Source organism: Diplotaxodon limnothrissa, linkage group LG11 (genome assembly GCF_057381915.1).
Source record: "Diplotaxodon limnothrissa isolate DT_005_m linkage group LG11, D_limnothrissa_male_GT1.1, whole genome shotgun sequence".
NCBI lineage: Eukaryota > Metazoa > Chordata > Actinopteri > Cichliformes > Cichlidae > Diplotaxodon > Diplotaxodon limnothrissa.
In genome coordinates, this window is record NC_140606.1 from 18,713,852 (window position 1) to 18,738,009 (window position 24,158).

General features: G+C 40.1%; 1 protein-coding gene across 1 annotated transcript in view; it reads right to left on the reverse strand.

The window, feature by feature from the left end:
• Positions 1-24,158, reverse strand: part of col14a1a (collagen, type XIV, alpha 1a) — a 167,076-nt gene that overhangs the window by 125,262 nt on the left and 17,656 nt on the right. Inside the window, exons 3-4 of the mRNA XM_085366286.1 lie at positions 19,703-19,846; positions 19,129-19,215 (exon numbers count right to left, since the gene is read on the reverse strand). Coding sequence (XP_085222412.1) covers positions 19,129-19,215; positions 19,703-19,846 — 231 coding nt within the window. The remainder of the gene's footprint in view (positions 1-19,128; positions 19,216-19,702; positions 19,847-24,158) is intronic.

Below are 24,158 nucleotides of genomic sequence, written 5' to 3' on the forward strand. Positions count from 1 at the left end.
TTCAAGGCTCAAATTTACATTTTAACATTTTAACGTTAAAAGGCTTAGTGGTGGTACAATAGAGCTCAGAAAAAAGAATAGTGTGATGGTGAACCAAAATACATATGGAACCCTGAAACTAAAGCAGCTGTTATGTTCAGTCATCATGTTTTATTAGACGCTTACTGCTGATTTCAATTCTTTATGTAGTTTTTCTACATAAATACTGTACGTGGTGGTGATGATTTTACATTTTTATAGGTTAGACTGAAAAAACCCCCACAAGACCATTTTTCCCCGTGTCACACCACTACTTTACAGTCTAAACCTTGTTTGCTTGGAAGCACATGGTTAGTAAAGGTGCTGAATGAAACTATTTACATACAGACACACACGTGGACATAATCCCAAGCATAACTGGCATGCATGAGCGTGATTAGACTGCCCACCTGTGTCTATGGGAAAGACGAGACCATGTTTTACAATTCAAAGCCCACAGAGTCTGCAGAGCTGTGGGGAAAAGTATGTGGCTCCCAGACAATTGGATTAACTTGTGTGGGAGTAGAGTAATGGGTATTAGAAATGTGCACTGTAACAATGGAAGCCACTGTTGGCTATAAAGTCAGGGAGCAGCATCAGAGACTAAACAGGACTGAGGGTTGTGAGACAAGCAGTTAGTGGGAACACTTGTTACACTACATAGCCACTCAAAAATGCTCATGGAGGCTTAAAAACACAGTCACTGTTGGATACATGCTTTCTTCAAAGAGAGATAAACTAAAGCAAAGCAGCTTTAGTTTACACTCAAACGTATGCATGCAGAGAGTAATAAATGTGCAGCAGAGTAACAGATAAATTGAGAGACTCCTATCAACACATCTAAACACACACGCATGTAGTTTAGAAAACTTTTCCACCCTCGTCGTCTCTGTTCTCTTTGTCTGTCTCTGTTCTCATTAACAGTCATTCTTCCCAGCCGGCCTTGATTTATTGCTGACCTCTATTTAGCCAGGGATCAGACAGAGTGTGCTGTCATTTCAATCTCTCTCTAGTTAAGTTTTATTTCCCCCGTCACTGTGATTGTGTTTCAGTGTCTGGAATTAACATTGAGGACAGTGACAGGCATGCAGATGGATGGAGAGTAGCAGCAGAGAGAGTCCCCACATCAGTGAGAACCCTTCCTTTATTATCCTAGACTGATTCCTTAGTGAACAAACTCTTACAAGTGCACTTCACCTCTAAGATGAGGCTAATTCACTGCACAAATAATTTGACACTTACTCCCAAACAGCTTAACTCAAGTTGATTTTTAATTTTTTTTGCTATAATACTCAAAGTATTAGCTTCACTGAAACAATGTTATCCGTGGGGTGAATTACTTATTTTATGTAAGGTGTTTTCTCAATATATAGTTTCAGGATGAATAGTAATAAGATCAATTTCTCCACCCAGCAGATTACCATAAAGAACCAAAATGTTTCATATAGGCAATTTCCTCTAAGTTGTAGCATAAAAGGCCACTTAATCTCAACATTGTCTGGTCCTTTCCGCCCCCTCTGATCATGTGTAGGTGTGTTTGTTGAGTGCTCTACCAAACGGGAGAGAAAGTGTGGATCGCATTTAAAGAGACAACCACAGTGAAGCACCAGTTAGGTGAACTGGCCTTGCTAGCCAGTTTTATATATCATAATTTAGCACAGACCTCTTTAGCATATGTGCTACAAAGAGACATAGACAAATTTATTAAAGTGACTGAATGCTTACTTTCTAGAAAATAATAACTGGCTAAATTTAGAGGAAGTGTCCAACTAGCCATTGATACGTGTGGTGTTGTATTTCCATTAAATTACAGTAAGAACAGTAACAGGCAAATTCCAAGATACATTACAATGTTGAAAGTATTCACTCACCCTTTCAAATCTTTGAATTCAGGAGTTCCAATCATTGTCACAGGTGCGTAAAATAAAGTACCTCGGCATGAAGACTACTACAAAAAAAATGGGTCACCCTCAGGAGCTCAGTTAAAACCAGCGTGGGGCCATGATAGGATGCCACCTGTTCAGATGCAACATGTCCAATTGTGAAATTTCTTCACTACTAAATATTTCCACAGTCAGCTGTTAGTGGTATTATAACAAATGGGAAGTGATTGGGAATGAGAGCAACACGGCCACAAAGGGGTAGGTCACGCAAAATCACAGAGGTCAGCAGATACTGAGGCGCATAGTGCACAGAGGTCGCCAGTTTTCTCTGGAGTCAGTCACTATACACCTCCAAACATCATGTGGCCCCAAGTACAGTGAGGAGAGAGCTTCATAGCATGGGTTTCCATGGCCGAGCAGCTGCATCCAAAACTAACCTCACCAAGTGCAATGCAAAGCGTCAGATGCAGAGGTGTAAAGTTCGCCACCACTGCTCTGGAGCCGTGTTCTCTGGAGTGATGAGTCATGCTTCTGTGTCTGGAAATCTGACAGACAAGTCTGAGTTTGGCGGCTACCAGGACAACAGTATTTGTCTGACTGCGCTGTGCCAAGTGTAAAGTTTGGAGGAAGGGGAATTGTGGTGTGGGGTTGTTTTTCAGGATTTGGACTCAGCCCCTTAGATAAGCAACTCTTAATGTTTCAACTAGTGCTGTCAGCGTTAATCTCGTTAAAATGACGTTAAAAGGATAAACCGAATTAACGCGGCAAATCTCAGTTTGGGAGTTAACGTGGGAGGGCTGCACGGCGTCAACGTGTTAGCACGGTTAGCTCGTTAACACGTTAGCGCTATGTAGCCCCACGCACGGAGCGATCCGCATTAACTCGTTAACGGAGATTTGCTGCGTTAATGCGGTTATGGCGTTAACGTCATTTTAACGAGATTAACGCTGACAGCACTAGTTTCAACATACCAAGACATTTTAGAGCATTTCAGCTCCTACCTTTGTGAGAACAATTTCGGGATGCACAAAGCAAGGTCCATAAAGGTAAGGATGAGCAAGTCTGGTGTGGAAGAACTAGACTGGCCAACACAGAGTCCTCCTGACCTCAACCTGACAGAACAGCTTTGAGATGAATTAGAGCTAGGCTCATCCAACATCAGTGTCTGACCTCTAAAACACTGTAAACCCAGATTTTGATTCAACTTAAAAATAATGAGTTCTTATCACTTAAATATGTCTAATTTGTGAACATTACTTGTTACTTTTGATTAAACTGAGCTTTTTCATGTCCTTTTTTATTGTAATTGTGTTTTTAAGTCCAATCAATAATAGCTTCTACTGAAACAAGTGCATATTACTTAAACATCTGTAATTTCTTTACATTAATTATAAATTCTAAGTAAGTTCTACTTTTTATTAGCCTATTTTATTGTAATTATGTGTTTGAGTTCAAACAACTTAATATAATCAAAAATCTAGTTCATACCAGTTTTGACAGAGTGGCTTTGAGGAGCTCTGGACCTTGTGAAACAGAGCAGACATGGAACCGAACACACATGAACAATTAGCTGCACTGAAGCGAGCAAGTTGTCCAGCCCACGTTTTGTGCCTTCGGTGAATGACCAGAGTTTAGTCACAAAACAAAAACAAGCACAAAACCTACACTGGTTGCTTCTCCACTGATAGGTGAAGTAACAAACCTAATTACTGATAAGTTAGTGTATTTTATTGATAAGTTATAAGGTAGTTAACCAGCTAACATCGCCCAACACTTCCTTAGCTAATGTTAGCTATAAATTCACTGAGAATGTTAGCTAGCTAATTTATAGCCACAAGTTCTTTGTTTTTAAATTGATTTCACCAAAGGGGCTCTGTTGTACTCATCAAAATTATATTACAGAGAAATATTGCAGTCTGGGTTGATGCATAAAAAGATAACACTATGGTTAACTCATCTGAACATGAACATGTTTTGTTTTTACATGTTTTAGGTGTTTCTGGAGTTCAGCACAGTGGTTGTTAAGAGCCTGAGACTGGAGTTCTACGAGGCCCTTGACCATCACAGTCCCAGACTAATGGAGATCTTTAAGTCAAAGAGGGGTCTCACAGACAGATGTTACCTGACCTTATGCAACAAACAAATGTTAGTTCATTTTCAAATCTTTACGTAATAGAAATCAGTTGGCTACTTGATTGAACTTGAACGATCACATCCTGTCTTATCCTGTCTTCCTTCTCTCACCCTAACTGGTCGCAGCAGATGGCAGAACCAGGCCCCTCACTGAGCCTGGTTCTGCCAGAGGTTTCTTTCTGTTAAAAGGGAGTTTTTCCTTCCCCCTGTCGCCAAAGTGCTTTTTCATAGGGGGTCATATGATTGTTGGGTTTTTCTCTGTATGTATTATTATAGGGTCTAACTTTCAATATAAAGCGCCTTGAGGTGACTGTTGTTGTGACACTGGGTATGTTAACAGGTTAACAGGGGTTCCAGTACTTAAATGGTTGTGCTTTTTATTATGTTTGCGATCATATTGTTCAGGGTGACATATTGACTCTATTCGAAATGTGTGATCTCCTCTCTCCTCCTTCATTCCACCAGACTTCGGATGTGACGGAGGTCAGATGCCTTGTCCTCAAGGGGCTTCCTGTCATTTTCGGCAATGATCCATCTGCCTTCTTCAAGTTCTTGTAAGGAACTGATTTTTCTTTACCTCCTCTTATCCCCCATTCCCTAGTTCCACCTGTTTACTACCTCTCCACTTTTCCCTTGACCTCCCTTCCCCTCTCTCCACCTCCCCTTCTCTCTCTCTACCATACATATTATTTAAAGGTTTGCATATGTTAATAGTTACTTTTTTATTGTTATTATTGTCATTGACTATCCCAAGTGATTTTCTGTGGCAGTGGTTGGACACTGGACAGGGCAGGCACATCAGCTTTGTACATATAGAGCCTGTTTATAGCACTGTGTTGTCATGTTGACGTGATGATCCTGTGTTCCTTTTTTCACAACACTGATGATGAGGAACATTTGTACAATGATGTGCCAGTGGAGATCCTCTTCCATGAACAAGAAAAATTTCTCCACACATGCAGTCCCTTCATCGCAATGCATCCTCAGTGGGAATCATCTTAGGGGGCAAGGTTGTGATGGATGTTGAGAACCTGCCCCAGGCCATGCACATTGTCTTCGGCCTTACCTATGCATTGCATCTCAACTACCCAAAGTTTTTTTTACAAAAAGTACTTCTGAACTCAAACTTCAAACACTCAAGAATCAGCAGAAAGGTGGAGGGAAAGTATGGGCTCTCCATGTAGTATTTTGTTTGGATTTTTGTTCACCCTCCAGTTCTCTCCCTGTATTCTTTATTTTTTGCCGTTCCACAGACAAATTTGTTATTTGTTGATGTTAAGATACCAGTGTCCTGCAGGGCTGAGTTTCTCATGTTAGTTTATTCACCATATTTCAACAGACACAGTTCAGTATTGTAAAGAATACATTTTCTATTACTTTTGTTGCTGAAACAAAGACATCACCAATAGTAAATTGTTGCATGTATTTCTTTTACTGGCTCTATTGATTGAAAGATATATTTTGATTTTCAAGAACTGTAAAAGTTAAGTTTGATCAGTGAGAATATACAATTTAGTTCAGTTGGTAATGGAGTAATGCTTACTTAATAAGCTGAGTTAAACATGGTAACTAAGTATCTTCAGTTACTGTATTAGTACATTCAAATCTTCCATTCCTTTAGGGGCTCAAGTACATTGAACGTAGTCCAGTGCATTTGTTCAACTAATGCTTCATTACTTAAAAAATATAAGGCAACAAGTTACCTTGATTTTTTAAAAGTAGATTCAACTTATCCAGGTTTACAGTGAATGTGCTTCTGGAAGAAGAAGAATCCCATAAACACTCCTAAACCTTGTGGAAAACCTTCCCAGAAGAGCTGAAGCTGTTATAACTGCAAAGGGTGGGCCGACATCGTATTAAACCCAATGGATTAAGAACAGGATGTCACTCAAATTCATATGTTTGTGAAGGCAGACGAGCAAATATTTCTGGCAATATAAAATAGTAACTTTGCATTTGTAGATATTTGTGTTTTTGACCATCCTAACTTTGTAAACAATGTTTGAAATAACCACGAACCCCAGTCACGACTCGCACTATTCAGCGTGTTTGTGATGTTTTTTATTTGCAATAAGTTTCATTTCGGCACAGTTGTTTCGTCCACAACCAGAAAGCCTCCCAGGTGACTCCACTAAAAAAAAGGGGTGAGAGCATGATTACAGGATGAGAAGCTGCTGCCCTGCCAGCCTCCCTGGCACTGCCCCTCGAGCCTGCTGCACCACCATAGCTGGACTGGCCATCGGGCATACCGGGCATTTGCCCGGTGGGCCGCTGGCGATTTTTTGTTTTTATGGGCCGATCGATATTTTTTTTTTTTTTTTTTTGGAAGGGTTTAAATAATGAAAGGTGTTGGATTGGCCAATTGGTCATGATCCACTCTGGGCTGGACCAATTACAGCCGAGGAGGTCGGATGCACCCTCCCCCTTGTTTAGCAATCTTATAGACAACTAAAGAAAATGAAGAACAAAAAAAGAAAAGGAGGTGCAGAAAAAATTAGGGCCAAAAAGAAACAAGCCCTTCAGGCAGACGCTGCCAAATGTGTAAAAATAACTGAATTGTTTGGCGGTAGCTATGGCATAGCTTCCACAGATTTAGCAACATCAGCAAGTGGTGGAGGCCAGCAGGTGGATAAGGGAAAGGGGAGGCAAGAGGAGGAGAGACCCGAGGTGGCCGCCGGTCATAGTGGCAGAGGAACTGAACTTCAGGTAAGAAGTTATGACCTGCTGTCTATCTGTGTCAGATATAAACCAAGTTTAGTTGTAGTTTGTTTTCGTTGTGCTGACTTTTTACAGTCGCTTAGAATAACTGGTACTGCGTACTAGCTAGCATGACGGAGTTTATATACTGCTGGGCGGGTGCTATGAAGTTACTGATAGTAAATTTTATTTTATGCTTAAGGTTAGTTTCTCAAACTCCTCAAAATCTTAACAAATTGTGCCAATCCTTACATGTTGCACCAGGCTGATTTATCATCAAAAGTGGAGAAGTCTGTGACAGAGGAGACAGAAGAGCAGCAGAGAGAGATGGAGCAAGAGAGAGAAATAAAAGAGCAGGAGAGAGAGGTGGAGAGATGACTTTATGTCATCCATGAGGGATGCATTTGACATATGTTTCACATATTATAGCCCAACAAGTTACTTATAGCAATTTAAATACGAGCAATCAGTTTTTGGCAGACAATTACTTTTTGGCACAACACCGGCTATTGCAGTTAATAATACAACAGCTTCTTGCCATTTTTTGTGTTTCTTTTTATCGCTGTGTAACTGAGTTCAATTTAAAGCCTGCATGCGCTAGTACCTCTTGCCACAAGTTCCCAGAATCCTTTGCGGTTTTACCCCTGAATGACGTCACATTTTTGGTGGGCCGGTCTCTAGTCAAAATGCCCTTCACAACTTCATATTCAATGCTCGGAAAGGCTTGAGCGCTGCCCCATAGAGCGGTTTCCTGCCCAGAACAGGCTTTCTCTTTTTCTCTCTTACAAAAAAATGATGGTACACAAGAGCTCAGAAAAAGATTTTCTTTGTTTGCCTGTTTATTCAGACGAGAGACACGCAACAGACTGATACACCTGTCGTTTGCTCAGTGGCCTTCAGTGTCACTCAGGAAGGCACACGCATTCACATTCATCTGTGAGACCCATAGGCCTGTGTGAGCGTAAGCACTGAGCTCCACTGGGTTTTAAGGTGTAAATCCAACAGCTGTTTTCAGAAAGGCTTGTGTCGTTCCACCAGAGACCTTTCGCTGCTTGTCCTCTTGATCTTTAATCCACTGTCTTGTTCTGTACCTCTTCACTGAATACACAGACGCAATGACAGAACAGACACTGGATGTATGCGGAAAGCAGCACATGGCCTACAAACTTTCTCTCTATACCTTTCTCACTCATTCCTCTACTTGTGCTTGTTTGTCTATCCTTGGTCTTTTCTTTCTACTTTATGTCTATATAAACATTTATTGAACTACATATGTGTGTCTCTGCATTGATAGCACTCTCTTATCATATCTGGTTATATTTTAACTCCATGCACATTAAGATCTCTAGACATGGGTGTTGCACTGAAAGAAGGCATTTTTGTTGCCATTCAATAAAACACCAGCTTAAATATTAATTTGGTCAGAGGCATAGCCTGCCATCCCACCCACTCCCCACTCCTCTTATTCTATCTTTTAGTTTGTCTTAGTCAGGCATAAATTACAGTGTGATAAATGTATACATTCATCAACTTAAGGGAAGGGAAATGGGCCAGTAAACTCTGGAAAGACACCTTACTGCAGCTTACCCATTTATGAGGCACTGGAAAATCATGGAAATGTATTCAAAACATAGCTATAGCTCTGCCTGTATACCATAATAAAACAGTTTTCTAACTCTGTACTTGAATCAACAGGTCTCATGTGCTTTATCAGCTGCAAAGGACAAAGAGCGATATATTATAAGGAAAGGAGGGCATGTGAGAATAGCGGAAAGAAGGCAGGAGGTCTCGAAGTACGACAGTTGTAAAAGTAACGGCACTTGGAAGTAACTAAACGCGGAGCATGAAAGTAAATACATAAAAGTGCAGATTTAACAGGAATATGAAAAAGAACCAGTGTTAACTGTAACTGAAACCGAGGGTACAAAAGAGTAAAAGCAATACCAAGCATGCAATCCGAACTTGAAACAAGCCACCAAGGACTGAACAGAAATGTAGTAATAATGACTCAAAACCATGGCTCTAACACCAAGGACAATGACAATGTCCTTGTTGTTAGAGCCATGGTACCATATTAAGTAGGTAATAACCTTGCCCCATTTCACTTATTGAATGCCATATAAAACTTAAGGTTTATGTAAAAATATGTGATGTTGCATCATTTTCACCCTATTTAAAAACACTGTTAGCTCAGGTCTGCTTTAATTGCACCTGCAGAGGACGGAGTATTTCAGCAGAAACAGGCAAAGACAAAATGTCATAGCTCACCCCACATCCACAGAACACAATGAAGACAGAGTGAAGAGAAGTTATAGCAGTGGAATCTGTGAGGAAGTGGGCTCTAATTATTCTAATTGACCTCTGCACTTAAGAAGTCCTTGCTACTAATGACTAAAGTGCCATTAGCACACACACACACACACACACTTGTTAACCAAGTATCATACAAATAGCTCAATTCACCCATGAACGTCTGCTGTTAATGGAGGACAAAAATCTGTCTATGTCACAAGACCACACACACACACACACACACACACACACACACACACACACACACACACACACACACACACACACACACACACACACACACACACACACACACTGTGTGCAGGCCTGCTCACGCATCTCCGAGCACATCCAGCATATTTGAAGATGACATTTCTTTAGTCCTCTTTCAGCAGGAATGATCTAGTAGTTGGAAAACATCCAAAGTAAAGAGTAAAGCAGCTCTTGTAATGATACAAGAAGTGAGAGCAGACAGAGATGAAACGTGTATTTCTGCAGGACGTTTACCTGAGCTCCCTGTGTGGTTTATTCGTATATGTTTTCCCCTAAATACTTCTCTTCAGTCCCATCCTTTCTTAGCCCTTCATGTGCCACACCAGTTTGCAATAAAACCGCGTTTCACATTCGTCACATCATTACTTTCACATCACGTCTACAACATCCATTTTAAATTTCTTGGAGCCTTTCACGCTCTCACCATGACATACATATTTGGTTCATTTTGCTCTCAAATGGAAAGAAGTGATGTAATGTTAAGAGGCCTTCAAAGGAAATGATAGGATTCCCTATTAGTTATTTTGTGGCCTGCACGTGCTTGAACGGGCTGCATGCCTTCCCTGTATTTGCCTCCTTTAATCTGCGGTGTTGGTTTGGGCCTCTTCCCTTAATCTCTCTGGGCGTGTGCCATTAGGGTGACACATCTCTCTGGCCACAAACAGTTGACATCTTGTGTGTCCAGTGAGCATTGCACAGACTGACTAAATGAAAGAAGAAGGCTAGGAATGTTTTTGTTTTTTTTAAAGGAGAGAGAAATACACAAAGTCTGTGGAAGTCTATAAGTAGTAATTCAGGAAGCTAATAGGGCAATAAAAAAGCAGTGGACACAGACGCAGAGAGATAGAGAGGCTAAATGAATCCTAAAGCTAGAAATTAGTAGAGATGGCACGATACCACTTTTTTATGTCCGATACCGATACCGATATCATAAATCTGGATATCTGCCGATACCGATATGAATCCGATATAGTGTTTTTTAATCAACAAAACTGTTTTTTAAATATCTTGCTGCATTTTGTATAAGTTCATACTCAAGTTTAAAACAACAACTACACTAAAGCTATTCTGTTATACCTGTATGCAAAAAAAAATATTTCATAGTTCAGCAATACTGATCAATCTAATAAACTTAAACCTACACCATCCTCCCTATTCTGGTATTTTAAAGAGTACTTAGCATATATATTAAGCAACCTAACTAATAGAGTTCCAACTCCCAGCAACAATAAAAATAAATAAATAAAAAATAGGGAACCACCCCTCACGCTCCACCTCATGATGCTTAATCGACGTAATCAACCTTAATTTGATGCAGTGTGAAAAAAAAATGCACAGAAATCAATTATTTTTCAAGAAATATTAAATAGATTCAACATCTTTCTTCAACAAAATTGCAGACTGCACAGATGGTACCTTCCCAAAGGAAAAAGTACTATAGCTTACTAGGGTATATATATTAGACTTAATAGTTACTATATATAGTAATTGACTTCTATTCATTTTACATCAAATTAAAACTTTCGGTGTCAGATAATTATTTATTAAAAGCTCGACATTTTAAATGAGAATAAGAAAGAAAAGTATGTCTTTGTGCCCCCTTTTCCCTGTTCATGCCCTATCGGCCCCCCTGGCTAAACTTTGCTAGATCCGCCCCTGCACAGTTACCAGCGTCAGCTACGTAGAAAAAGATCCTCGAGTAGAAAGTAATATTAAATACATTCTAACAATAGCTGATCAAGCTTAAACGTGCTGCTGTTGTTCAGCCGCTGGTTTCCTCTTTCTGGTGCAAAGTGGGCCAAAAGCAAACTAGAGTCACGGACTCGCGACAGAAAAGCCGATCAGCTGATCGTTAAGCAGTTTCATGATTGAAGTAGCAGCAAGAAGAGGCAGTCGCTCCATATATCGTTTGTTAAGCTTAACGGAGGAATGCTTTACAAACATTCAGAGATGGACTTACACACTTGCTTTACTTCTCTCGGGATAACTTTATCGGAGATGAAATGCCGGGTTGCTAGCGAAGCTCCACATGCTATCCAGACCACCGACAGGTCCCGCATGCCACAGCCGCTCTATCACGTGATGCATACTGCTCCGACTGCTAACGTTCTGAGGTGAGTTACGGGGTGTTGCAAGTTTTGTGAGGTGCTTTCGTGATATTTAATGGATCGGATTACATTTTTTATTTTTCTCCGATATCCGATCCAGTAATTTAGGTCAGTATCGGACCGATACCGATACTTAATATCGGATCGGTCCATCTCTAGAAATTAGCAGAGCAAAAGATATAGAGATGTGCACACACGGAGCTAAACGTGGTGTCAGAGTTGAAATACGTATTAATGTGACAAATTAAGGTTGGCTGTAAATATAGAAACCTCACTCCTCAGGTGTGTGTTTGTTACCCTCTGTAGAGATGATGGATACCAGAGGACTCTCTGTCTCACACTAGCAGTGTGGTGAATGTCAACAGAATCTCATTGGCCTCGAGTTCAACTTTAACTGCATCTGTCCCTTGGGTTGTCTGTGTGTGTGTGAGCACTGGATCCAGGCCTCAGTCAGGGAGGGAGGAAGGCAACACTCCACTCACATCCTGTCAGCTAATATCTATTGAAGAAGGCGCCGTTAGCGTGGAGGAACGAAGAGGCTTTTACCCATTACTGCTCAATGATTTTCACTCCGATTGCTTCATGTACGAAATCCACTCAAGCGTTTAACGAGCAGACCGGTAATAATATGAGATCAGTTGAAAAGGTCTGAAAGGCATCAGCACCGTTAGTAATGCTGACAACTCAGAACAGGAACAGTTACATCGATATGAAAACAGAAAGTGATCGCTATAATATGTAGAAATGAGTTAAACTGACTCTCACTCTGAGCAATCGTTGGTCGGATGATCCATAAAAACTCTGGTGGGTGGGATTAAAAATAAAGAGGGGAGAGCTGCAGGAGGAGGGCTGTCTGTCTTCTGCAACATTATTGCCAAAAGAGATAAATTTGCTTTTTTCTACAAACTGTTTTTTTTCTCCTATTTATTTTTAAATCACTGTGGTTAATTTGACATTACAGGGTTAAGATTTCAATAAAGATTAAAAGACACTCGTACTTACTCATAGTTACACTGTCTTCTGAATCTTTATGTTCTTCAGAGTGGCAAACATCTGTTTTTACATCTTCTAACAGGCTACTGAGCTAAATCGGTAAAAAATATAGTCATGGACATACCTAGACACATGCACACACTCATACACAGACACACAGATGTCTATGGTCTAATATTCTCCAGCTGTCTAAATTATAGTTATTATTTTTAAAGAAACATTTAGTGCAAATTTCCACAGAAAACACATTACTGTCTTGTAGTAGTTGTCCCCTGATTTGTTTGAGCTTTTTTTAAGCTAAAAAAGCTCTCAAATATTTATTATTGCTGGCTGCTGGATTCCATGCGACTTTATTTTGGAAGAAACCATCATCCACAGCAATCAGTTCATGTAAAAAACAATGGAGGCAGAATCTGTATAGCTTTTAACTCGTCCTCTCATTTGTGTTAGGAGCTCAAGTCTTCAGCCTCATTTCATAGGTGTTTGTATTACTGGTCTCTTTAGGGGTGGCCACAGAGGATCATGTACCTCCATCCTATGTGTAGCATCTGTATCCTTCTCTTTCACTGCCTCCTAACATGCCTTCCTCCTCTCCTCTTCCTTTGTCTTTGGCTAACAGTAGCAGTTTCCAGCTCAGGTGCTGACCAGCAGCACCTGAGGCGGTTGTTGTTGATCCAGGCACTGACCAATCTGGTATAGAAATCATGTTCCTTATGATCCGCATGTTTGATGTGGCAAATATTTTACGCTGGATGCCCTTCCTGACACAACCCTCCCCTATTTGTAGGAGAGTGTGCGGCCCCACAGTGACATTCTACATAATTAACACTCACCGGATGCCCTAAAAACACTAATTAGAGAAGAAATATTGCAAAGGATTTCCAAGTTAAATTGTCTGTGTCATTTAGAGGGAAGAATGATAAAAGCTGTGCTTCTTCTGGGAGAGAAGCTGCTGAAATGAACTCAGACTTTTTTTCAGTGGCGGCATCGAATCAAGCACACAAACATGGCAACCTTTTGAACTGATGTCATTCGGTCTCAATGGATAATAGCATTACACACTATTTGCTCTGCCTCTTAGTCCAAGTTAAAAATGGAAAAAAAAGCATATGTTGGTGTTTTGACACTTTGGACTGTGGGAATAAAATATGAACAATCAAGTATGCAGACTGTTTTTCAGTGTTTTTTCCTCTTTTTTTTTGCTGGCAAAGATGAAACTGTCCGATACAAGTGGAAACTAAATGTCTGACAAACTCCGTTTGCAGCTCCTGCTGACAAGGAGCTGAATATGTTTTTTTCATTCAGTGTCATTAGCTTTGGAATAATTTATAGACTTTATGAGCTGCTGTTGTACCTCATCTGTCCTTTTTTCCCTCATCTCGTTTCTAGCGAATCCATCCTTATGTTAACACAAGGAGATTCACAACAAAGATTTCTTAGAGAACTGTATTCCAGAGACAAATGTGAATATAAAATTTTTTTCACTTTTAGCTGGTGGGAAGAGCAATGAGACCGCTACCTCGTTTAAATTAGTTTTGTCCTGAAAACAAACTTTTTTTTCCTCAGACATACAGTAATTCACGAGAAGAGCAGAGTACTGTGACATCACTGCACCCATGCGTGTAGTTCACACAGTTAAGCACTTTTTCTGTCACTTAACCAAAAGTCTGACTGACTTGTATGTATGTATATTTTCTGTTTCACTTATTTACTGCCTCTCTTCTTGCCTTCATAGTTATAGATTAAAAAAAACAAACACTTTCTTTGGAGCAGTGTAATGATCAATCTGCTCCATCACAGTTTGTTATGAAAATTAGGTTTTATTTTTGCTGCTTTTCCCTACAGATGATGCCACTAAAGAAAAAAAAGAAGGGATAAAAAGCAAAAGAGTCTTCAACTTAGAAACGGATATTCAAGGAGAAAACAAAATCTCTTCACATCTTCCAGCAGCGAGTAGCAGAATCCAGTGGGTTGATTTAGAGGCTGTAGGAAAAAAAAGGCTTTAAGTCCCTGACCAATGATCTGAGTCATCAGCTTTTAAGGGGTGCAGGCCTACAAATGACTGACATGGACAGACTCCAAACTACAAACCGAGGTACAAACCAAGGTAAAATCTCCTTGAAAAGCTTCTGCTGTTGCTCAGAGCCAGAGACAGTCAACGACACCCCAAGAGCAGACAGAAAATTTGTTTCATTCAAAGCTCCTGGAAAGAACAAAGTCTGTATTTAGTGCAGAGGAGCCTGTGCTTACAGTCTGCAAGATATGGTTAAGTCGTTTGTACATTTTTAGGTTGGCCGAAGTAGCTCTGCTGCCCAACTTCAATGCATCGTCGTAATAATGTTCACAAAAAGAGTTGTTGTGGTACTTGTCATACTGTCCAACTTGGTTTTCCAAGTAGAGATGCTTAACAGTGTCTGACGTATTTACTAAACATCAAGCTTAAATGCAACACACACTCATAAATTGTACACACAGCTGGCTCGAGTGCAAAGAAATAACCAACCTGTCTGATGTCTGGAACACATACATTCGGGATGTAGAGATGGGATTATGTGCGAGCTCTTAATAAAAGTTTTTGTAAACAACCCACCCTAACAGGAAGCAAACTGATTACTACTCTGGAACAAAGTGCTGCACACACACAGAAACACACTTTCTAATGCATCGTGCAGCGCCATCTCTTTGGAGCTTGATATTTCATTGTTATTATCACGATCGAGGACAGTAGAAGACACACACACACACACACTGAGCCTGATAGAGAGGAAAAGAAAGACACCGTTACGTGTTACGGTACATAAAAGCAGAGGTGTGGACTCGAGTCACATGACTTGGACTCGAGTCAGACTCGAGTCATTAATTTTATGACTTTAGACTTGACTTGAAAAAATGTTCTAAGACTTGTGACTTGACTTGGACTTTTACACCAATGACTTGGGACTTGAATTGGACTTGAACCGGTTTACTTGAAAAGACTTGATATTTTACCCCAAATATAAAATTTAACACGCATATTATATAGAGATTGAAAATGTGACGTCATTCACGGGTAGAACCGCAAAGGATTCTGGGAACTCGTGGCAAGCGGTACTAGCGCACGCAGGCTTTCAATTAAAATCAGTTATACAGCGATAAAAAGAAACACAAAAATGTCAAGAAGCCGTTGTATTATTAACTGCAATAGCCGGTCGCATGACAGCCACGGGAAGCCGACGGGTAAAGAGATCGGTTGTTATCGGATTACGTCGTTGAAGAGAAATTGTTCGAGCCATGTTTCCGAAGTAACAAAGAGGCGACTGGATTGCAGCCATTCAAAGATCAAATATAACGTCCCAGAACACTCCAGCTCACAGGTTAGTCTGCTCCAAGCATTTACACAAAGGTCAGTCTGCTGTTGTAGTTAATGCGTCATTTTTCTTAACATAATTGGTGATATAGGTTACAAGCAAGTCTGGCGCTGAACAGAAATTGTCGCGCTATGCTCCTTTATTTATTGTGCATAAATAGTGAATTGTCCTGACACAATATTGCGTTTCGCTTCTGTTATTATGGTACATTGACAAAAACATATACTTTTATTCACAGGATAAAACAGGTTTTTTGTATCACTAATTGCCCAGTGCGATTACAACATACAATATTATTGTCACTGCTACATTTCTGTGATGCTACCAGAAATTATTTCCACTACTAATTAATTACCGTTGAGCTCAAAGGTCCTATTAATAAACGGTTAACGAATGTGTATTTATGAAGACGATTTGTGAGACTGGTAAACTTATGATACGTACGATGGTCTTTCGTTCTACACGGTGCATTTCAAGGTCCTGCACCCATCCGTCGGTAAACTGTACCTGGGCTTGTTGCAGTGACCGGAAGTTACTAAACTTCATGAGTGTATGCACTCACTCCAACAACCGTATGATTATAAATATGCATATAAATATGCTACGATGAGATAGCTGACTTCATCTAACTAGCAAATGTTTTCCAGGCTACGTTGGTGATACAGTTTTTTTTAATATGTATGATATTTTTGTCATGCGATTTTAAAGCCGGTCCTACAACCGCATCCAAGAATAACATGCAGCTTATCTCAGAACTGTCGGTGAAAATTATTCTTGGAGCTAAGTTTAATTGAGCTGCATTTTAAAGAGGTGCAATTTCACAATTTGTGTATATTTTCTAAGTTCACTATTTTGTATGTGTTGAGAAAAACACAGATTTTAAAATTACATGGTCTAATATTTACATTTAGCATAACTGCAACATTATTTTTTCGTTTGTTTTTTTTAAAGACTCGAAAGGACTTGAAATTCAAAGTTTCAGACTTGTGACTTGACTCGGACTTTTACACCAGTGACTTGAGACTCGACTCTGACTTGCCTGACATTACTTGAGACTTGACTTGAGACTTGAGGATAAAGACTTGAGACTTACTTGAGACTTGCAAAACAATGACTTGGTCCCACCTCTGCATAAAAGGGCCTCCTTTATTCATCCACAGTTACCCATTATCATCACTACAGTACACAAAGATGCAAACACCAACACACACTTTCACAAATACGACTGAAGCACAGCAGGATATTATTATAATCCCCAACAGGTAGGAGGCAGAACACCAATCAAGGTCACCTCTAGTGGAGGGCGAGTGGTTCTGATAACAGCAAACTGAAGTAAGCTTTCTAATTTGCCTACCGATAGGAAGGAGAAGAGGAGCGGAGGGGGAGGACAGCACGAGAGAAACAAAGAGGAATAACATCAAAGATCTAAACCTGTGTGTGTGCATGTGTGGTTTGGGTTGACTGCAGGCAAATTCACCACGCAAGCTCACATAGAGTATTTTTGGGAAACTCAGCCTGATACTAGTTACGTATTGCTAGTATCAGTTACGTATTGCTAGTGAATGAGTGGTTATATTTGAGTTACTGTTGCCTTCCTATTATCTCAAAGCAGCCTGACCTTTCTCTTCTGACCTCTGGCATCAACAACATATTTTCATCCAGAGAACTGCCGTTGCCTTCTCCCGTTTTGATCCTAGAGAAGGATGTGTGGGCAAATCCCAGAAGATCAGCATTTTCTGAAGTATTCAGACCAGAAAACCAACATCAATGCCATGTTCAAAATCGCTTAAATCACCTCTCTTCCCTATTCTGATGCTCAGTTTCGATTAGATTTGTTTTCTATAGAAACAGCTACAACCTCAGTCTCTGCTGACATATACCGTTGCTGTCATTTTAGTTGTTGTTTAAATTCTATTTGCCAGATATAGCAGACAGAAAAGCAATTTACCAAAAATGAAAACGTAACATGAGAAAAATGTAAATACATCTCATTTTCATATTACTATAGAAATATATAGATGTGACAATCAAACATTATTTATGGTGAATTCATCACTCTTCCACCGCTCGCTGTACAGGTTAATATACTATAATAAGACACTTTAAGTGCCACTAGAGATTGCATTCAATATGAAACCTGTGATTTACTATCAGTGTGTTTTCCACCCAAGAGCCAATTTATTAAGTATTCATGGATATGAATTGCTCAGTGATTCTCTCCTGGAGAGTGCATGTCGGTCTCTTGCTCCAACAGCAACTATGAAATGCACATACACAGTTACACGGTAAATTGCCTAAATAATATATATGTACTATAGTCAATAAATATGATGACACACTGTACAGTTTAATGGAAACTGGACGCCTAAACTATACTATATAACCACACTTATATTTCTAAACAACCTCAATCTTTTAGGGCCCTGTGATAAATGATCACCAGCACAAAAACCGAACAATAAGCCAGCCTGAAGCAAGTATGCTTAAATAATAAGTACGGCTCCACTGAATAATGACTGTCTGTCTTTGTGTACACTTCAGGCTACAAAACTGTGATGAAAACGTTAGAGAAAGTCAAAAAACTATTGCACCAGCAGCAGTTACAGTGTTTCAAATCTGACACCGTTCATGTCTTCACATTACCGGGCTCGTCTTTCTTACACGAGCACACACGGAAAACTGAATTGCAACAATCAATTATCTATAGCCAGAGATTTCCAGCTGAATTCACTGTTATGGGAAAGAAATCAGCAGACAGGGGACAGTTGCTATGCAAGTATACGCTCAATAAAGAAAACAAATGCATCCCTGTCTTCTTTTACATTGCATAGGAAGAAGGTTGAACCATTACGCATTTTAATATGAGGACATCCATGCTGCCAGCTGAAAGAACATCTCGGTTTTAAGAATAAACACGCATGAATCCAGACATCTTGCATGGGAGCGGGAACTCAAGTTAGCAGGCAGCCACACAGACACAAGCGAACATTGTTGGTCACTTGCCTAACTTTAGGAGTTATGCTGAAATAATAATAATAAATAAATAAATTCCCAAAAAAAATCACAGCCACAAATGATTTGCCAGTCAGGCAAAGATGATTTTGGCATCTCATCTCAAAAAACTTCACTGTTAACCTGTTGGATAAAAACTCTTCATGCAGGGAAACACGGACAGACACGCTGACTCATACTTTTTTGGCCTTCTGATCTATGTAACTGCCCCGGTGGCTGTTTATCCTTCATCCAAACATCGCTATGGAAACTGACTGGGAGACTCTTTAAGCAGAGTCCAATTCATCAGCGCGAGTCGTTTTATTTATATGTTTCATGTGAGGACAACTCTGCATATCGTCTCATCTCCTGGAAACAGTGCATTTGTCCTACCTCCAGAGATCTCGTTGGCGTTCCTCGGAGGAGCAGCTGAATCGGTGAACCTCTGGGACTCAGTCTTGTCACTCTCATTTCTTTCACCTGCAGAATATAACGAATTCATAATTTTAAATTATTTTAAAAACAGTTATTTCAGAAAGTTTCTTTCTATCTGGGTCTCCTTCATTATAGTGTAATAAAATATCCCAAACCAAGTAGTACATTACTCAAGAATAGACACAGGCGAGGACACGGCAGAGGAAAAAACAGAGTGTAACGCAACAGATCAAAGCTGAGTAACAATAAGAGAAAGGGCTACATGAGGAGGAGGAAGAGGGTGAGGAAAGACGATGAGAGGTAATACGCAGAAAAGAGGAAAGGAAATGAGAGGAGGGGAAAGAGAAGAAGTCGAGACAGGATAAAAGTAGAGAAAACTGAAATGATGGATAAGAAGATGAAATAGGAGTGAGTCGCATAACAGAGTAAGGTTTAGCAGAGGGTAGGAAAAACACTAAGAGGAGACTAGTCATCAGGAGAAAGGCAGAAAAGATTTGGGAGAATATAAAGCAGGAGTACAAGATGAACCAACCTTTAAATCTGCCCTGAAGTGGTCTGCTCTGCTTGTTGCCGCTGACTGCGATAACACTGAAAGTGTAGACTTTAGAAGGACTGTAGTCTGTTATCAACACGCTGGTGTCTGATTTAGATACTATGATCTCCCTCTGCTGACCACCTGACAGAGAAAGGGAAGAAGACAAAGAAGTGGAGTGGTGAGTGTTCGACTCAGAGACTTTAATTCATGTATTTGAGTCTCTGGTAGACAAACATCAGTACTCTAAGTGCCAGATTGGTAAATTTGGCGATCCCTGAATCCCACTCATGGGTGAATTGCAAGTTTTAAGTTGTGTAGTTTTCTAAGCACAGATGTTGTTGGTTCATTTGAATATCAAGCGAAAAAATAAAGAACATGTTTTTGATGCATTAAATATCAGGACAATAAGCAATAAGTTGTGTATCACAAACATTAGTAAATTGGTTTGTGTGCTATTCTCCTCCCTCCACAATATTTTGCACCTTTAGAAAGGAACTCGCAGAAATACACATGAAACCGGGTCAGTCCCAGACATTCCCAAGTTCCCACCTCTTACACACGTTCTTGTCGCTTTGCTCTCTTTGTAAATAGCAGCAGCAGTTTGTTTGCACTGGTGCAACACTTTAGTGCATGTAGCCATAAGACACCAGCAGATGAAGCACAGTTACTGACTAATACTCCGCTCTAACACTGAAGGCAGGATAAAATTAAGCACTAAATCTTTATTGCCCAGTAAAAATAGAACAGCAACCTCTTTGTGACTAGTTGCCCAATTTTTGCATGTCCCCCCCAATTTTTTCACATTCTGCTTTTAATTAGTTGGTCGTTGGTGAAGTTTTGCAGGTAACTGGCATTTAATTTATAAATCCACACTGATTGCCAGCATGCTGCAAAGTCTGAAGTAAGTCTGAACCTTGTGAATTTCTGTTTAATGTTTATTTCTGTGTATATAGACTGCAGATTTCCAACAGAAGAAAAATCCACTCCGATTTTCACCAGCTCGTCACAGTTGAATTAACTTTATATCAAAATGATTACATGTAACTTCCAGCGTGAGCCCATTCGATCACAGACTGATAGCAGGGCGGCTCCATCTTCTTGCTATTTTATCACCATCTTGAATCATCTTGCTTTTAAGATGGCACCTGACTGTGAGTGGTCACAGACCTGATCCCCATCTTCAGAGTAACCATTTCAAAAAAACAACAAGATCACATATTCATTGCACAAAGCCGTGCTGCAGGTCTCCGACCTCTGTTCTTCCCAGTGTGACTGTGGCATAAGTTCTGTTTCGTTTTTAATTTCGTCACTACGGTTAGTGTTCTCGACACAGAATCAAGGTTTGAGTTAGTTTCAGATGCCCCAGAAATAAAGAGTTGATCCTCACAGTCCTCTGTGTGTGTGTGTGTGTGTGTGTGTGTGTGTGTGTGTGAGAGAGAGAGAGAGAGAGAGAGAGAGAGAGAGAGAGAGAGAGAGAGAGAGAGAGGGGGGGGGGGGAGTACGTGTCCGTGCATGCACTTCCTCAGCTCTTCTGTCGCCCGTCCCTGCGGGGTGCTGACTAATGACACCTCTGGGAAAAAGGAGATAAATCCTTCTGAAGGCAACTGAAGATCAGGTGAGGCAACTGCATTGATCAACTCCACAAACTGGAGGCTCGGCCCGTGCACGCGAACCAAACTACTATTAATCAACCAAACAACAGGGCTCAAGTCTAAGGCTTTGACTTGGTCTATATATGAAAACTGACTGTTCATGTCTTATTTTTCTCAGAGCCTCCTCCTAAAGTTTCTTTTTAGTCCTTCGCCTTCACAGATCACCTCAATGACAGACTTATTAAATGGGAACAGCGATGGATCAAAGATCCTCTTTAGTTTAGCATCTCAGTAACCCCAGCAATCAAAACATCTTCATTTTTATTTTTACAAAAAGACAATAACCCTACTAACTGTCATCTTATTAGGCATTACAAGTTGCAGCTATTTCTGTCATTGATCCCGGGCTTCATACACATGCAGCATCTCTGTGGATTAGTTACAGCACACATCCCCTCCATAAAACCATACATTCTCATTTTTAGATTTCTTCTTGTAACCCAGTGAGACAGATCATCCCACGTAGTGCGTTTTAGAGAAGAATGTTAGACTGAGCCAGGCTAACAGTTTGGACCTGCTTTCAGTTTTTATGTTCAGGCCCTGGATCAATTCTCAGTGCCCGAGTGATATTGATCCTTTAATTTAATGCTCTTATGCAAAGTAAAAAGGTGTTTTTCTCCAAAATGTTGAATTAATCCTTTAAAGTCATTGCAAGTCTCACAAATTCTCACAGCACAAAGTGATTTGTTTGAAGTGAAGTACATCAGCCGTGGAAAACTCATTAAAATCATCATCTATCATTATCGAGTGTAATTAAGCAGATTTTTGAAGATTATGGCAAATAAATTGTGCTTTATGTTACTTTCTAAATATTCAGCGTTAGAAAGTTGGCTAGGAGCTCATGGTAATCTACTTAACATAAGTACTGGTACAACCATCAGGCAGCACACACACTGCTGCAGTCTTTCTTGGCCAACAAAATCCTTTTAAAGTGACAAAAATGTGCAGAAAGAGTACATCCCAAAAAGAGACCATAAAACACAAAGTAAAACACAGAGGGATTAAATAAAAAAATCATAAACAAAGAGGTAATAAAATGGTTTCGATAGTTTAGGTTGCGCTCTTCTGTCTCTGCCTGTTATCTCTAAGTTAAACTGCATTTGAATGTTATTTAAGCTTTACTTGCATATATCTTTCTAGTTTGTTCTGTGAAATTTATTTTTAGATAGATGTTTGCAGTGGCGGTCCTAGCCTGTTTGGTGCCCTGGGCGAACACTCCCTCTGGCGCCCCTCCGGCGCCCCCCCCCCTGACACACACACACACACACACACACACACAGAAAACATATAAAGGATTGTACATTAACATAAAACTGTTGCCAGAATCATACTGAAATTCACCAGAGAAACATACACACACACATATGAAGAGAGAGTATGCATAGTATGCAAATGGCTACCGGACAGCCATCATAATTCATCATATAATGAGAACAGGACAAATCAACAATTGACACTGACTAATTAATATTACAATCTGTAACATAATGTATTGTTTGGAGTTTAGTCTGTTACTGTTACTATTTTTACCATTTCTTCTTGGAGCAACTGTAACCCACATAATTTCCTTAGGGATAAATAAAGTATTCTGATTCTGATTGTTTCAGAATGACCTGTTATTATCCAATGACACATCTGCTTACCTGTATCTTTTGCTCGTTTCTCCTCCTCCTCTTTTCTCTTTTTTCTAAACTGAGCACCTGATGGCTTTGAACTTTTCTTGTCCATCTTGGTTTTAATTTTGCACTCCAGTATGAACACCCATCCACCAACCCGAGGATGATAACCTAATAGACCTACACCTTATTTCACAGATTCGCTTTGTCTAAGGTTTATTTCTGGGATTTCACACAACCCAGGATTCAAATCATGAATACATAATGGGCTTGGATTTACATCATTATGAATGAAATGTGCTCTATATGGAAGCAGCAGGTCTCTCTCCCCTTTCGACAGGCTGTGTGTGAGACTTTAAATCAGCAAACTGTAAATTATAAATTTTAAATTGTTATTGATCTCTTTATCCCTGGTCCGAAAGTGTATATATATTTTCTTACTCTTCTTATATTTATTGTTTGTTTACTTGCACTGTTGTAACTGGAGCCTCGTTCTCTCATCTCTCTAGATACTGCACTGTATGTAGCGGAGATGACAATAAAGTTTACTTTGTCTTCAGCAGCGAGCAGGCGCACCGAGGGCTCTCGCGCTCACTTTTCACGTATAGAATTTCAAAAAAACATCGGTGCAAATTATAAGTCTGTATCATAATCTCTGGTGTTTACGTGTTTGTTGTTTTGTTTTTATTTTATTTTATTTTGTGAGTTGGTTATTAGATGCCGCTCCAGCCAGCCAGAGAATCCCCCGCCGCCCCGCCCTCTCCTCCCTGTGCCGCAAGCAGCAGGCCACCTCGCAAACGGAGGGCGCCCTTACTCCCAGCAAATGGGCGATAGAAAATTGACTGGTGCTTTGGTCGTTAGTGTGCTGCATTACTGCACATTTTGTTTTTGACCTGATACCAAGTAATCAATTACCAAATAATCAGGATTGAAACTGGTTGTCCCACCTCTACTAAACATCAGAAAGGGGGATGTGAGAGTATCACTGCTCACAGGCTAATAACTTCTGATTGATAGGTAATAGGTAACCACATGGTCAGAGAACATGTCCTTTCACCGACAGCTTGGGCTTTTGCTCATCACATCTGGTTTCAGAACAGTAAGGTTGTTGTTTCATGATGTGAAAATGCTCATACCGAGGTTTCAAAGCGGGAGCTCACAATCCACTGTTTGACCAATGGGGTC